Genomic DNA, 17,849 nt, shown 5'->3' with positions numbered 1-17,849 from the left:
ATATATATATATATATATATATATATATATAGATATATATATATATATAAAATCAGTGGTGGGCTGTCAGGGCCTGCTGAATTCTGACTGGCCTGAACACTATAAGAATCACTGACTTAGTTTTAATATATTTTTTCCTTGAATGTGTATTATATAGTATTTCATAGCTTTTTCATAGTGTTGTTCTACTTTAAGAAAGAAAGAAAGAAAGTAAATTTGTTCAATTGTCTATAGTCCTTAGACTACAATATAAATATGAATATTTAAAAAAAGTTGTTGTACAGTTTGAATGGTCACAAATTTATTTTCATTTACAGTATTGCATGCAAAATGTAACAGTAAACAAATGAATTAATAAAAAATCAATTAGGTAAGATTAGAAGATTGAAATATAGGTTAAATATGTTCAAGTGTCTAAATGATCCTTAGTCTAATGTATAATGTATTATTATTATTTTTATTTATTTTTATTTTATTTGTTTTTTTATTTTATTTCCATTTTTATCTAATTGTTAATCTACAATTGAGAAATGTTCCAAAAGTAAATGCATAAATCACATCATCTCTGAAAACTATTGTTAGGCACTGCTCTTTACGGGCCCGCCAAATGTTGACTCTTTGTCTGCACTTCTGATATAAAAGAACTGTTAACTATTTGAGCAAAAAAAATGTGAATATCAAATGAATCTTCAGAGAGGTAGTGTTGATTTTTTTGCTTGTGACAATTAGCCTACATCCTTTTTTGACCATATTGCAGACAAATATCCCTCCTCCAACAAAAAATCTCAGGGGCATTTAGTCTCTATAATTGGGGTTTAACCAGTGTCAGACACAGAGGCGCAGTATATGAGGTTTGCGACAGCTCAGTATATGAGTCTCTGGAGAAGGCCATGTGAAAGGCACTATGGCTGTGTGCATCTGGGAAAGATGGGGGGCCGACAGGAACAGCTGGCTTGTGCTCATTAAACCTCCACAACTGGGAGCCAAAGCTTGCCTATACATTTAATATGGCTTTTTGCCAGCATTCCAATCTGCCACCAAAGTATCACCGCCACTCAGATATTCAGTACGGTGTGTTCAGAGACATATGTAGAGTCTGATATTGCAGGCTGATCACATACATGTTATTGATTGCCGTCTGCTGTCGCATAAGGCCTATAAGCAGCTGGGATGTGTTACTGTACCGCTTGCCTTCTTTCAACAAAGTGGAAAAAGAGTCAAGGTGCAAAGAAGGCTATTCCTTGACACCAATTTTAAAAACCCCGCTCTCCCACAGAGCCTGACTCCCAGTTGTTATGCCGAGGAGCGAGTTCAGTCAGGCATTTCAAAGGTTCGGTCTACCCTTGGCATTTGAGATTGAATAAACTATAGCTTATCCATCTAAAACAGCGGGTCACTATCTCCCAGGAGCGCGCCTCAGAGTGGTAGAAGAGAAGCAGATAGTTAATCTTTCACCTTCTCTTGAAAAGAATGGAAGCCCATAACCTGATGTACCTACATGATAGTGTGCTCCGTCCCCCTTTGCGCCATATGTCGTCTATGAGTGTGAGGGCGGAAGAAACATTGCCAAGCAGCATCATGTCAAAGAAAGGAGGAGAAGATTTCCTAGAGGGCAGCTTGGATGACATCCCATGACCCACTTTTCTTTAGGTAACAAAAGTGTGAGGTATGTAAGTAATTCTCAGGGTCCTGAACTCAACACCCTGTTCCAGTGTGCAGTTTAATGATTTCTTTCACAATTGTCAGCTCTGGCTGAACGCGTCTTAACTTGTTTAGTGCCGTTATGGTCGATATTTATGGCAGGGGATTGGTTTACGGATGGGGGCTGTGGGCGGATTGATTCTTGACTAATTCACAAGACTGTTTTATCAGTTCAAACACCCTTAACCCCATGTGCACTCCCACCCAAAGGACTGCATTGATGTTTTATTTCACGAAGAATGACACTAGAGCTCAAAGTGCATTCTGTAGGCAGTGGAAGGTATGACAAGAAGGTTTCTGCTAAAATAGGCCAGTGTTAATATAGTGCTTCTGAGGAGAGTTTCAAATTGATATTCCTCTTCTATTACAGTGCTTGCAAGACAGCGCTGTATTGATATTGCTCAAACATTACGATTTGAGATTTACTCTGAAGTATTCATTTAATGCAATTAATTCAGCTCTATTCAAGCTTTGTTTGATCATTTCAATCTTGGGTGTTATGTCTTACTAGAATATCAATATGCACTTATAATAATGGACGGTGTCACGATAATACATTTGCATGAATTACAGTATAGCACCTCCCCAGTGTGTCTCACAAAATAATTCACAGAAAACATACATAACAGCTGAGCTGTTATCTAGTTGTAGTTTAAAAAAAAAAAAAGTAAAAAATTGCCCATTGTTCACCAAACAGCAATGACGATGTCACTGTATTTGCATACCCTTATAAATACACTTTTGCATACTTTTTTAAAAGAGTACTTATTGTGGAAATAATACACAGATTTGAAGTACGTTGCAAGTCCACATTTAGTGCAATGAAGTGCACTTATTTTCACAAGGGTACTGAAATTAATTTGGTCTTTCTATTAATATGCTGAAATAAGACTAAAACTAAAGTCATCTTCACTGTGACTCAATCCAATATGGCACCTTTGGTGCAGGTGATTTTGGTTATGAGACACTTCAGAACCAATGACTTTTGTTGTTGATGATGTCCCTACTGGTGACTACAGGCAGCATGCACTATTTGATTTGAGAGATGCATTGGAAATGCAAAACAATATTAGTTAATTGTGACATAAAGTGGTCTGTTCCTCACACAAAGCTATTGTTTTGCTTCAGAGAATTTGAAATAGCATATGATTCATATAGACATTTTTGTCCTTTTTCGGTGCCCATGGTCACTATAAACTCATTGTGTAGGAAAAAATATATACAAAACATTTGTGGAAATGACTTGCTTAGGAAATTATGTAGCAGTTGGCTAAAAGTAAACCTGTCATCAAAGAAAAGCTCTTATTTGTTTATCTTCAGTTGTTTTATGGCTGCGTCAGCGGACTGCAGGATCATTGATCGAGATTCATTGTCAGAGTGGGCCTTGTAACATTCATCAGTCCAGAGCCTAAATTCCAATTCACATGTCACATGAACATATATTGACCCAGATTACCCCTGAGCACCACACCAAGATGATTACACCCATAATTCCCTATTATTGATCACCCATCGATCTCAGGTAATGCTACCATTGGCCTCTTTCAATTAGAAATTTAGTGATTAAGTATATATAATATATATATATACCCTCCCAGTATATTACATTTATTCATTCCAGCTTCTGCTTTATATTATTCACATCGCCTGGGTTTGGAAAATTACAAGTGCTGCACATTCTACCCATTAAAAGACGTTTTATCTCAGAGAGATAATGTAGAGGTTTGTGAGTCACACACTTGCAACAAAGAGAGCGAACCCGAGTTCACTCTCTTATCACGCAGGTGCTCCTCACCCAGCCAGCAGCACGGCACTCTGGGTAAAGGAACCGTCTCTAAAGCCCAATGAAGAATCAGATAATGACTCACAAGCAGTTGTGGTATGTGTTGTTTGCTTCATTATTCATTAGGCCTGAACCTCATGAACCTTTTTGAGCTCTTCAAAAGTGATCAACCTAGCTGGAAGTAATCTAATATTAATATTGTTTCCTACAGAAATATGAAAATATGTAGGCTACATATAAAAGTCCATCAAATCAGAATTGCAGTTTTGTGGTTTTAGTACATGTTTATTCATTTTGGGGGCATTTTAGTGCTAGTGTTCTCCTAAATGTTGACAAAACGATCTTTTTAAAATGTCTTGTTTTTATGGGAAAATGGGCTAAAAACATATTGTTCGATCAGATTCTCTTTAAAATGAGAACATCCTTCCCCCTGATACAATCTACTTCTTACTAACAATTCAAGTAGCAAACCATGTTCATGACTATGTAAATTATTTTTATTATTTTCTAACTATTTTCTACAATGAGGTAAACTTAAAAAAAAAAAGATATTGGCTTTGAAAAAGGGAAACCCTTTGGATAGATCTCCAACTTCCTGTTTCAATATAAATGCATCAACACAACACTATCACTTAGATGTCTACTGGATTGTTTTGTTGAGTTACCTGCCTTTTTTTTTTTTACTTGAAAATTAATATCTTATGTACATTTTAATTACTCACCATCCTCCCATTAGATTTATCATCTGGCGGACTAAAGATATATTTTGATTGTGTTGGCTAGCTTGGGAAATATAGGAAATGATGTGGCTCAAAGAGCAATGGGTTTTGTTGTGCTCCTCTGTTGAATTCCCTCCAGATCCCTCCCTACTCTCTCCCACTCAGAACAGCCCCCGATACATAGTGCTGCCTCAAAAAAGACCCTCGGGCCAAGAATGGCAGTTCCTTGAAGAATGAACTCATCTGAACAGCAAGGCAAATAAATAAATCAAATGTTTAAAAATGCAGACAAAGTCTACATGGTGCTGCAGAAACAATCTTCCCTGTTTCTAATTTCATAGCATGTTACAGTGACGAATGTGTTTTATGCAGAATACAAATCTTGTAGAAAATATTTTTTTTGTAACTTGACATTTGTTGGGACTTTTTTCAGATTGAATCTCTTCCAAACATCTGTTCTTTATGATTCAGAGTGCAGTGAGAGTTTTGACAGAGTCTTGTCTGAGAGAGAAACATGAAACACACACTTTAAATCTAACCACACCTGTCCACCCCTCAAACTGTGAGTATTTTTGGGAAATGGCATCTGTTCAATCTCTATATGAAAGCGCAGTCAGCGATTGTGCCACTTAGCATTGGTTATTTACCCATTGACGTCCCCTGAAGTGTTACCTGCACGTTGTTTATTCATGCGATGACAGCAAACTCACAAGGGAAAGCTGAGCGCCGGTTTACCAGAACAGCAAAAGCTTTAGGCTACATCCTTATCCCATCCCTCGTTCCCATCCCAGCCGCACACAATAACTTATAACTGTAAACGTCCCAGTGAAAATGTGTTCCTGCCGTCCCGGCTCACCATGATATGTGGCAAGACATCGGTTTTACAGCTCACCTCTGCTCCTGCATCTTAATGAGGTGGCTTCACTGTCAGTGGCCAGGCCAAGATTCTCGTGTCGACTCGTCTGAGTTCTGCGAAGTGCTCCTCTACTCTTTAATTGAATCTTCAACCCCTTCTCCTCCCCCTCTGGCTCTCTTCGGTTGCCAGCAAGCCAAGGGTGTGTTTAAGTGTTAATTTGTCAACGGCGGTGGGGTGGCGTCCGGTTGGCTGTGTTGGCATTGGTGTGACGGGCACACAGCAGGAACAGATGGAGTTCAGATGTGGCTTCTTAATCGTGTGCATAAATGCTGCCATTGTCACTGTCTGAGGACAACTCTTGAAGTTGCATTTGCCTAATGTGGATCTTGGGTACTCAGTAGCTTTTGCATTAATATTTTTAATTGTTTAGCTAATTTCTTGATTTTTGGAATTAAAGAAAGTATTTTGTATTATATATATATATATATATATGAATAAAATGTTTAAAAAATGTAATTTAAAAAATATTTTATTTTTAAGTTATCTATATCTATCATTATCCAGTCCCTCCAGTTTTTTGTGATTCTGCGATCGCTGAATCCAATGCAAAATCAAAAAAGTCGCATTTTTTTTGCGATCCTGCATAATTCATCATTTCACCACAAAATAATTGTAAAAATTAAGATCTCACAAAATACTAAATTATAATTACTAAATGAATTATACCTAATTTTAATAAAGTTGTAAAGCATTATTTTCAATATACAGATACGTGCACGATGCAGTACACAGTATACAACAGTTAACAATATCTGAGATGGACGACCGTTGGACATGAGCGAAATGAATTAAGCAAAAGTGATTCTTGTTTTATATGGCTGGGTGGTATGACGATACGTGTCAAATCGACATATCAGGCACAGCTTTCAGTGGGCAGTACTGTTTAAAGTTATTAACATATTAGAGTGATTAAGAAACAGGATGAATGACAAAATAAAAAGCATCACATGGTTGACTGTAATAAAAAAGAGTTATTAAAACTCTTATGTATACCACGAAAGAGAACTCAATTCAGTCAGTCAGTCAGACTGTGAATTTGTGTTTCATGCGCTTTCCGCCTTGCCGCGGGCGCTTACCAAAAAAAAAATTGTGAAATACTGGAGAGACTGATTATCTTTAAATCGTATTTGTTTGTCTCAAATCAAAGAACTATATGTATCTAATACTTATTTTGAATGGAAGGGCTTTATTGTATTAAATGTTGCATTTGAGAATTATTTTTAAAAAATGTATGTTTTTATGAAGCCATTTTAATTATTTGGTAACCTCATTTTGAAACTAATTCTACACACTTTGGAGAAAAGAAAAAAAGCAGATTTTTCAGCAAGTCATTGTTCAAATAGTTCCATAGGAATTCACTGTTTGTATTCAAAAAGTAATTTGTGTCGAATATTCATGTATGTTGTGAAAGGGCCTACTGAACCTTATTACTTTGCAAAATAATGGTTTATTTTAATTATTCTTATGAATAAATTTGAATAGTGTGAATAAATATTATTAAAAAATACATTTATTCAATAAATGTTTTGCTGCCATTTTATATTTTTTAGATTAAGGGGGGTTTAGGGACACCACTTCACATCTGGCCAAAGAACACCCCTTACCATGGTAAAATAACTGTAATGTAGGCCTCTTGGGCCTTTTGCTTTATTAGAGCACCACCATATTCCTTATCATCTCCAATCTGTTTTGCCTCCGAGGCTCAGATTGTCACAATTCCATAAAAAAAAAACTCTTTGAAGTAAGAGATGATTCTCATATAGCAGGGCTGTACGTTAACTTTTTTTGCGCGCTTCATGAGTACGCGCTCAGAAAAAGCGCATGCAGAACAGCACGTGAATTAAATGTTTAACCGGTATTGCTTTAAAGCTGATGAAATAATGTAGTTTTGTGATTGCGCATAAGTGCAGTGTCCCATGAAAGTAACTCTACCGCTGAGCTAACACTGATGTGAATGCATGTGGCGTTGTACATTATATTGAGACGGAGGGAGGCGCCAGAACTGCAGCTGATAGAATATGCGCTGTAGCACGATACAATTATATTTCTTCGAAAGCAGATCGTGGAGACATTCAAAAATCATCATATCGCACACCCCTAACTACCAAGTATAATCACTGTACAGCCCTGTATAGGGTTCCATTTTACCACAAAAAAATCACCAGACCCTGAGACAGTTCACATAACGCCTCCATCTACCTCCCTCGATACAGTACTCAAGCCCGCAGTGATTTTTCCCAGCGTAGTTTTTAGTTTCTCCATGTTTTCATTGTAACTGCCCTTTTGGGGTTGTAACACCAACTTCGAAGGCCTTTATTTCCCTATTTGAGTTTAATATGGATCCCTTGATCTAGTTTGCCATTATGATCAAAGCAGATTTGGCATATAAGAGCTTAAGATTTCATCCTCAGGGAGATTCCTTGTGTTATTCTGTAATATATGGATGTCTAATTGCAACGCCCGCCTCTGCATCACACTTCCTCCCCATGAACAGAAGTTAACACAATAATACATAATAAATGTACTTCGGCTACATATGTATACACAGTGCACAAATGTGCTGTTTCTGTGCATGTTCCATGTTTTTGCTTTCCTGCAGCTTGTATTTCTATGGCGACTCACACAGGCATGATAATAGTCAGGAAACTGAACCTTGAATCTGGGACACCTGGCTTTGAGTCATTTATTGAGTCAGCAGCTTCAGATCAGCCATTAGACCTTCACGGCCCTTATTTGTCTCTGTTCCCCTCTCTCCTCTTCCTCCTCTGAAGGGTCTCATTATTAAACTCATTGAACCGACTCTGGAACAAAAGAAGCAGTCATTGCAGAGGCAAAAGCAGTAGTAGAGAAATTTGTGTATGCGCTTTTACCCATTTTAATAAATGTGAAATGGCAAACAAAAGCAACCTACTGGAAGACAATTCCTGCAGCCAGTATGAACTTGTAACTATAGATTCAAAAGGACAGCTTGACTGCTATTTAACTACTTCATGTGTTGCTTATAGTCTGGCAAAGCAGTTCTCCAATTGCTTACTGTATATGTATACCTTATATTTCAGTTCTGCCTCCTCTCAGTTGTTTTACTTGAACTTACATGATTTACATACATTTGTGTTTGTTTGTACTAATATGTTACTCAACATGTACAGTATATGCATTATATACATATACAGCTAAATGTTCCATTTTAGTTTTGGGTATTGATACAGCTTTCCAATTCGTTGTGATTCCAATTCAAAAACTCTTCATCTGAAATTATATCTCTGCTAATGCTTTTTTGGTTTCATTCGAAATAGTTTTGGAGGGTTGAAACAGTAACCGGCTCAAGAGTCATTCATTTCAGCAATTAAGCTATAGTTTTGGTTCACTAAAAAGAGTCATTTATTTGTGAATCAGACTCTACTGGTCATTGTTTGCAGTGCTTAATTTGTAAATGAAACATTGCCGGATCCAAATCAGCAGTTAAAAGGCACCGTGACCGACACTGACAATACAACTTCAGTTTTCCCGGAACATTCAATGACGTCACTAAACGGTGATGACACAACTATAAGAGCATCGTTCACAAGTTTCTGCATGGACCTAACTATACAGCCTAGGTTTTCAAACCCTGGGTCAAAAATGGGTCGCCAGGATGATTTAAGGCAAATATAATTTACATTAAAAATAACTAAATTTGTTTCCATAAAAATAAAATAGAATGATAATCTATATAGAAAAGGTATAAATATGCTAAATATATCTGACAAATAATGAACAGGTGTAAAACAGATGTGAGGCGTGGCGATCCGCAAACAAGTTCACGGAAAGGAAACCGAGAACCGATGACAGAACGCACATCCTGTTTGTTTGCTTAATTACAAAAACACAAATGTTCTTTTTTTATTGCGAGTGTGCAAAAATAAAAGTAAACATTTACATTTACATTTAGTCATTTAGCAGACACTTTTATCCAAAGTGACTTACAAATGAGGACAATGGAAGCAATCAAAATCAACAAAAGAGCAATGATACGCAAGTGCTATAACAAGTCTCAGCTTAACGTAGTACAAGTAGCAATGTTTTTTTTTTTTTTTTATTATAGGCCTAATAAATAAAAGAAAACCGATAGAATAGAAAAAGAATAGAGCAAGCTAGGGTGTGTCAGCTGTTTGATCGCGCCAGCGCCTCGCGCACACACACACACACACACACACACCACATATTCTAGCCAATCAAACTTGCCATTTCAGTCTGTTCATTATCAAAATAAAATACAGTCAGCCAAACATATCAATTTAAAGAGTCCGTAGTATAACCGGTCTACAGCTGCTGTTATGCCAAGTGCATTTTTGCGCATGTGAAGAGGATGATCTTTTCGTCGATATGCGAACTCGCATGAAGCCTAGTCTACATTATAAATAATAGTTTAACATTGAAATACATTGTGAATATGGAAACATTGGATTCATTTGTGCAGAATGAGAGTGGTACGTGAGCCCAATAGTAGCCTCCTTTCAGTTTCGCTTTATTTATTTTTTTTCATTCTTGATCTGTTCTGCATACCGTTACATTTAAATTATTTTTTTGGAGTGAGGGGAACTAGGCTATGATTATAGTGTTTATAATGTTTATACATTATAATATTTCACTTTATTTGGTATTATTTTTGGTATTTCTGGTATTATTACACTCTCTCCAAACATTCTGCTGCTCACAAAAAAGTGCAGAGAGTGGGTTAAGCAGTAGCACCAATCAACGGGAGCGATTTTGAACTTAAGAAAGCTGATTGGTCAATAATATGTTGAGGACCAATACATAATCTACAAATCATGCTCCAAATACATCTACATAAACCCGCAATCGCTCTGTCTTGTATGCACGCCCTCACTGTCACGATCTAATGCACTTGTTAATGCCGGATCTTTAAAAACAAATACCGGAACGCAAAAATCCAAAATCAGACATTTTCCAGAACAGGATCCGGCAGGATCCGGCTCAAATTAAGCACTGGTTTGTTTTGCATGCAGCACATGATGGCACACATATGTGAGTAAAGTATGTTCTGTTACACATTTTATACTGGTATGAAAGATGTTAGTTGTGTGTGAGGTTAATGGTGTTTGGAAGAATTCAGACACTCACTATCTCTGGACTTTTATTTTTATTCCATAAACATTCAATTGCTTTCTAGTGGGACGGAAACTGGTAAAAGTTGTAAGCAGAGAACAGTAACTATATCTGGCAGTCAGCATAAGAGCAAACTGAAGGTGAGCTAATACAAATGGTATAAAAGAGAACAATCAGGCTAGTAAATGGGCGAGCAGATACGCCTGACTTGAAATGCTGGGAACAATTAAGGAAACTGCTTAAAAAGTGGATACATGTGTCTGGTGAATCAGTGCAGCTAACAGATCCTTTTAAAGCACATTTAATTGTGCTAGCTGGATTTTTTTCTGCACATTTTTTGCAGCGTGCAATAGGGTTGCATGCTGGGACTTCTGTGTAATCACTTAGCAGTGTGTTAGCAATTAAAACTAGGAGCATTGGCATTACTGACCATTTTGAGAAACTGGATCAATTCTACATTGAACCGAGTCTCAGAGGTCAATTTATATTTATGTGTAGGGATGCATGAGCAAAAAATGGCAAACTCCTTTTAGCTCACTCAGATTTGAAGGCAGGGATCTCTGAGGTGGAATTAAATTGAGGCAAGACATCGGAAAGAGGAAGCAGGAAAGCATGTCTGTCTGGTGTGACAGTGTGTATTACACAATTGCATTGCAAATATCTTCAACTGTGTCTCCTTCCACCCTCTAGTTCCCTATGATTTCAATCAGTAAATTGTGAGCATAAATTTGGATGATATTAAGGACCTTGGTCCACCAAACACTGGGACTCTGCAATTGTGAGGTTGTACATTAAAACTTAGATGGTATTTACATTTTCTTTTTAGCTGTTAAAAAATACAGCCCCATTATGCAATATGTGTTTGTCCTGCATTTTTTATAGAGAAAAAGTACACACACTGTTAAACCGAACAGTGAAATTAATTAAATGAAAGTTTATTTGAAAGTTTAAATGAAGTTTATTTCACTCAAATAATAATGAAAGTTCATTGGACTTAATTGAAAAATGTTTGGTGAACTCAAATTTTCTTTGTAGTAAGCTGAACTTAAAATGATTGAGTTTTGTAGTTCCCAGCATGCTTTGCATCAGACAACATAAGGAAAATAAATGTTGAAATTAAAGGCACACTATGTACGATTTTTTATTAAAATATCCAAAAACCACTAAAACAGTGTTATATATTTTGCTGACTTGTGTACTTACATTATCCCAGATGTTTCGAAAAAATGTTTAAATCAGAGAAATAAGCAATTTTAACTAGTGACACGGACCGTGTCTATAGTGTTTTGTCTCTTTGTTTATTTTGAATACGCGCCCTCTAGCGGCGAAAATTACATATTGTGCCTTTAAGTGTTATTTGATGTGTTCTTGCACAAGATTAATATGGGGAGACATAAGTTAGTATTTAATGCTGTGTTATGTTTGGATTTACAGAGGTTTCTGTTATGTTGGTTTTGTAGTGTTACCGTTGTAGTGAAGAGTAGAGCCTGTGGTTAGGTTGAGGATGGACAGCAAAATTGTATGACTACATATACTGCATGTTGTTTGACTATTTACCTGCAAGTGTATAGTGAGAGTATTTTTGATAGCTACATTAGCACATGCTAGTGTGCTGTTGCTAGCACTTAACTATAAAGATCTGAGTGTATATAATTATCATTGTGATGAGTGGGGCGGGACTGAGAGCCATGGAAGCAAGGCTTGGCTTGGCTCCTGCGGCTCTCAGCCCCGCCCCACTTGTCACAAAAATGTTAAGCTCTACTAACTTTAAAAAAAAAAAAAAAGTTTGTTTACTCAAATGTTTTGAAGTAATAAGTTTCCTCAAAAGTTTTGAGTATTCTCAACTTATCAGGTTTTACAGTGATGGCTTACATATACTTTATTAATAAACCTTAATATGCATAACATGCATAAATAAATAAATTAAAATAAAGAGGTGTATTTTTAATTTTTTTTCAAGAACTTTAATGTAAATGCTGAAAGTTTATTTTAGTCTACATGCACACTATAAAATCAAAGACAGAAAAAGGCTGTCTTTGTACATTTGCACTTGCACTCATCCTCTGATTATTTCAAAGTCTTCAAAAGCATGACAACATTTCTAGTAAGGGAATATTTTTATTTGTTAATGCATATCAGAGCATTGAAATTATTTTGATAATGGGACAGTCCTAAAAATGGACAAGTGCACTAAACTAGAGAGGAGACTGAGACGGCCTCCTTATTTTCAAGAATATTCATGGTAGTTTTTTTAGGCTGGCTCAGTGTGACTTCTATTGCTTTGATCTTTGTTTTTTTCCCTTTGGCAATTTTTAATTTTGACCTTTTAAACTTGGTTAAAAAGGCTTCAGAAGTGTTGTCACTAAACAGCTTCTTGTCGCTGCTTTGACTAAGAGGTTCTGTTGAAATTCATTGAAAATAATTTAGACAATGCATTTACTTTTCACTTTTACTCTGTCACGCCTTTCACCTTAATGAAAAAAGACAAAAATAATAAATAATTAAATCTTGTCATTTGATGAAATGCATTATTGTCTTAGCCTCATTCTCTTCACAGGGTGCCACAAGCAGTATTAAAATCTGCTCGTTTCCGCTGAAACCACAAGACCTGCTGGGAGTTTACAACAATCCAGTGCAGGCAGTGACCTTGTGAAGAAGCACCCAAGTGCAATGTTAAATTTAGATCCAACACAAGATAATACTAAGATACACGATCAGACAATAGTTCAAAGCAAGACTAATGGAACCAAAATTCACACAACACATCAAGCAATACTAGACGAGGGAAACCATGAGAGGGTATAAATACACAAGCAAATGATTAAACAAGACAGTCAGTGATCAGTGAACGTACATGACATTGCCGTATCAGACAGCTGAGAAACACAGTATATAGAGGTAGTAAGGCAATAAGACTTTGCTGATTTTAGTGTTTGTGTACATAACATCATTCATTTGGTCTGTTTTAAATGTATTGTATGCTGCCTATTATATCCCACAATCTTCTGCATGATTGACTGGTTGAATTAATTAAAACAGTGTCTGAAGAAAAGGGAAAAATTATATAGAAATAACCATTAGAAATAATCAAATAAATAAAATCAATTTATGACTCATGAAATAAGCATTGTAGCCACTTTAAATACTCAATTGGTTTTTAACACCCACTTGAATTTGTTCTAGATCATTAGACATGATGTTATCGTGCCTTGGAAAGCCTGTCTAGTTTCTGTAAGCCGTACCTTCATCTTAAAACACAGTCTATTTAGTCATTGACTGACTGGGCAGAAAGGTAGTTAGCATAGGTTTTGGACTCAGCCATAGGCTAAAAACTACAGCTTCAAAATAGAGGGCCGACATAAAAAGTAAGACTGACATAAAGCAAAGAAACCCCAAAATGTTACTTTCTGACTTATTGACTATGTGTGTAGTGTTTTAACCTTTCTACCACTGAGACATCTGATTCAATTTAGTGCATAAGTTTGTTGGCTACTTTCTGTAAGTAACTTGTAAGTGTACTGTAGCTAACTTTAGTGCAACTGTAGTGTAGTACTTCAGAAGGGCAGCTTGACTGTCATTTGACTATTTTTGGTAATAATTTGTGATAATTTGTGGTTAGCTTGTGTTTTGATGCATACAATGATGCATAGCTTTCAAGGGGGTTTGTTGGATGTCGAGTTCATACAATGATTAAATCAAAAAGTTCATTCAGGACTACGGAGGTTATTTCTTAGAACACTGGCACTAGAAAATGTGAAAATGTGTTTTTTCTTTTGTATTTGAAATAGAATATTTACATGTTTAATAAACAGTGAATTTTAACAAACAGGTTTTTCAAATATAGCTAAACATCTTCCCTTTAGTACTGTAATGTCTAGACTATTGCTGAAAGGCAGTTTTCTCCTCAGTGAACTATTATGTTCAATGAGGATTACACAACTCTTTTACTGACCGATCAGTACAGTACATTGGAGACTGTGAAATAAATTGGTTTACATCCTTTTCATCCTGATATCAGCCTTTCAAATCCTTACAGAATCTCATAATGCCAATCCCCTTGACAGAGCATGCGCTTCTCTAATTTCTTTATTTCATTGCCGTCTCACTGGAGCATTATAATAGCGTTATGATATTAATTTCAAACCGTGCTCATGTCATGATAACCTGACCAGAGAGTATTACCAACATCAAACAACTGGCCTTTTGGCTTTAAGCTAGTGGAAACAAAGTGTTTTATAAATTAAACCCATGCTTATGTGATCTTTACATAAGAATCCTGGAATAGTTTTTGCTACAGAGCAGCCCAGAAGGAAAATGTATATATATATATATATATATACACACATGCACACATACACATACACATACACATACACATACACACATTTATTTTGAAATAGAAATCTTTTGTAACATAAACGTCTGTTACTTTTGATTCACTTTTAATGCATTGAATATTAATTTATCTACTAAACTAAACTAAATTATCTAAAATAAAGTAAAATAAAACAAATCAGTAAAAAAAAAACAATAATAATAATTATACTGACCCCAACAGTAGTGTGTATATATACACGTGTTAGTTCCAGTCGTCAAATATGATTGGTCAATTTCAAGTTCAATCCAAAATGTTATGGTGTTTTTGTAGTTGTTTTCAGAGCAGTGCGATGTGTCAGCCATAGAATTGCCAGATCAACAAATTAAAGCGCAGCAGAGCATTTACTAGCTTGATTTTGAATTAATTAATACAAATTATGAGGTGAAACAGCTCAATGCATTTGGAAAAATTAAAATGCAGAGCTGAAACAATACACAGGCTAATGTTTATGAGAATCGCAGTGCATGAATTTAATAAAGTAAAAAAACATTCTCCATGTGATTGTCTTTATACCCTCTGGTAACATCTGTACTGGACTGGCTGTGGGAGGTGTGTTGCAGTCTGTTTTGCCATCTGATTTTTCAAATCAGTTGGGAATATTGCAAGAACATTGCAAAAAAACATTGCAAATAAAAAGCCCATATATATATATGTATACAAGATGTTCAGCAAAGACTACCCCATCAATAATAGACAAATGCTCACATTTTGGAAGAAATAAAAACACCTAGCAGAATGGATATTCAACTTCTGTGAGACTGAGGTCCATTTGATGCTGTTGTCGAACAGTAGTAGATACATCTCAGTTTGTCATGTATATGCCAGACAGGGATTTTCTCCAGTGGAGCCGCACAAGTTTTAGTTCTTCTCCCTTTGCCATCTGTAGTTCATGAATAATCATTGAGAAATGACCTCTTCAGGGTTTTTCATGTCTTGCCCTTTTCTCGGACGAGTCCAGCACCCCGAGGTAACTGTGCAGATTGGTGATCCTTTAAGTGTGGCTATACGTCTTTACTCATCGTTTCTCTCAAGGATGGTCTGTGCTCCTCCCATTCACACTGTTTCTTTTCCCCTCCATCCTTCCCTCTCTCTTATTACCTTCTTCTCTCTACCCTACACAAATCATTGATTTTTCAGAGGTTCTATAAAATATTCACGATGTGTGGGCAGGCCCCTTTCTTTGGGAATTTGGTGAGGGAAAATCATTTTGAAGGCAAAGTCATAAAAGGAAAAAGAGAGACCGACAAAAAGAAATAAAGAGAGGGAGAGAAAGGCAAAAAAGAAAAGGCAAGATAAGAGCCATGGAAACCTTTCTAGCATCGTGTTTGGATTATCAATGGCTCACTTTGGAACAACTCCTGAATATAAATAAATAAGCAGATACACTGATAAAGATTGCTATCCGTGGTTCTTGTATCTCCATGCTCTCTTCTTAAAGCCTCAGGTCGAATTGATTCCAAGCAGATTCTCACTCTCTTCGGCTTTGAGGACACACTTCTTTTGTTTTCATTCTTCCATCTGTCACACCAGCTCTTTTCCTTCCACTTGAGTTTTTACATGTTACAGTATCATTGAAAATAAGAATATAATTTCATTACAGACCACTGTGTGTTTTTCAGTAAACAATTCGATGTAGAGGTGTTTCTTCAACTATAAGCACTGCTAGCCCTGTAGAATTTTAGAAAACAAACTCTTAAAACACACTTATATTTTCATCAGCATTCTGGGGTAAAAATGAAGTGATGGAAATTATATTTAAATTTTTTATATATATATATATATATATATATATATATATAATGGCAGAGTATATTTCATAGCTAGCATTTTATATTTTTTAAATTAAACAAATAATATTTTCACACAGCTTGACTGAAAATGACAAAATATTCTGTTGACAAGTAGTATTGAGCCTGATTTTTCTTCACACATCACATCTCATGAATCAAACGGGCTCTTCACTGATACTGTTGTTTCCTTGGAAAAACAGGTAAAGTAGCTCATGAAGAAACTTTATTAGGTTCAAAATTGTTGGTTGTGGTTGAAAGTATGCAACGAATTGGAGAGGGAAAATTGTTCTAAATTTCCACACATGTTCTTTTATGGATCATCATAGTTTTAAATATGTAATAATTCATATTTGTATGATGGATTTTCATAGTTTAAGTTGAAAGTCTGGGTCAAGGACAAGGGATAACCAATAAAATCTGTACACGAACAGAAAAATATGTTTAAAAAATATATAATTTTCCAAGACAGTTTCAATGTGACCTTCATATAACAAACAAATGAATATGTTTTAATAAAAAGTCAACCCAAGGGACATGCAACCAAAAATCATAATATTTTATTTTATAGGGGCATGTCCATATGTGCAATCTGGGTTGGCCCTAGCCACCGCTTAAAATTTGATTGGTCAACCCAGGTGCCACCCCAAAATTATCCCATCACCCAAATCAGTGGCTGGACCTTCAGTAAAAACCCAATACAGCCTTTTTTGGTTTAAATCAGGGCAAAGGCAGTGTCAAGATATTTTTTGATAAAGCCAACAAATAGCAGTTCTTGTGCAGCTGGTTGCCATCTGGCTTTAACTTAGCACCTTTTCTAGCTCATTTAGCACATAACCTTTTCTAAGACAAGCACATTATAAATCAGAGAAGCCACAATTTAATGAGCCTGTGCAAAACCTGTCAAAAGTCTGTACATGCCATTGGGCTTTTTTACTGTTTCTTCTATATCTATTTGATTAGTAGTTCTCGGTTTAATTCTTTGGCAACTCTTTTAACCATACCTCTTTTTTTCCTAAAGGTTGGAGGGACGATGTACAACACCGGCCGCCATGTCTCACTCCGATTGGACAAAGAGCACCTGGTGAACATCTCCGGTGGACCGATGACGTACAGCCATCGTCTTGAGGAGATCAGGTTACACTTTGGAAGTGAGGATGGACAGGGCTCTGAGCATCTCCTCAACGGCCAGGCCTTCTCTGGGGAGGTGAGCATCGTCATAAGTGGGCTACAGATCAGACTGTAGAAAGCAAGTAGCTGCTGATATTCATCAGCCTATTGTTCTCTTAAGGTCACCATCTAAGTGCAAAGTGTAAAGACAGCAGGCCTCGAAGGTCAACAGCGGGTGTAGGCTGAAAGCAAAACTCTCCATGGCATAGGTCTAAAATATAGTGATGTTTTTATGCATCGAAAGATAGTCATAGTGTCCCTCAGAGCATGCATTTCATGAAATGTT

At 36.3% G+C, this 17,849-nt stretch overlaps 1 protein-coding gene across 2 annotated transcripts in view; it reads left to right on the top strand.

The window, feature by feature from the left end:
• ca10a (carbonic anhydrase Xa) overlaps window positions 1–17,849 on the top strand; it is a 216,958-nt gene that overhangs the window by 165,404 nt on the left and 33,705 nt on the right. For both annotated transcript variants that reach the window (XM_016468888.1, XM_016468887.1), the window contains one exon: window positions 17,415–17,600. In XM_016468888.1, coding sequence (XP_016324374.1) covers window positions 17,415–17,600 — 186 coding nt within the window. The remainder of the gene's footprint in view (window positions 1–17,414; window positions 17,601–17,849) is intronic.

Source organism: Sinocyclocheilus anshuiensis, unplaced genomic scaffold, assembly GCF_001515605.1.
Source record: "Sinocyclocheilus anshuiensis isolate Anshui unplaced genomic scaffold, SAMN03320099.WGS_v1.1 scaffold1190, whole genome shotgun sequence".
Lineage (NCBI taxonomy): Eukaryota > Metazoa > Chordata > Actinopteri > Cypriniformes > Cyprinidae > Sinocyclocheilus > Sinocyclocheilus anshuiensis.
Note: the sequence above shows the minus strand (reverse complement) of the source record. Positions and strands in the feature narration are given on the sequence as shown.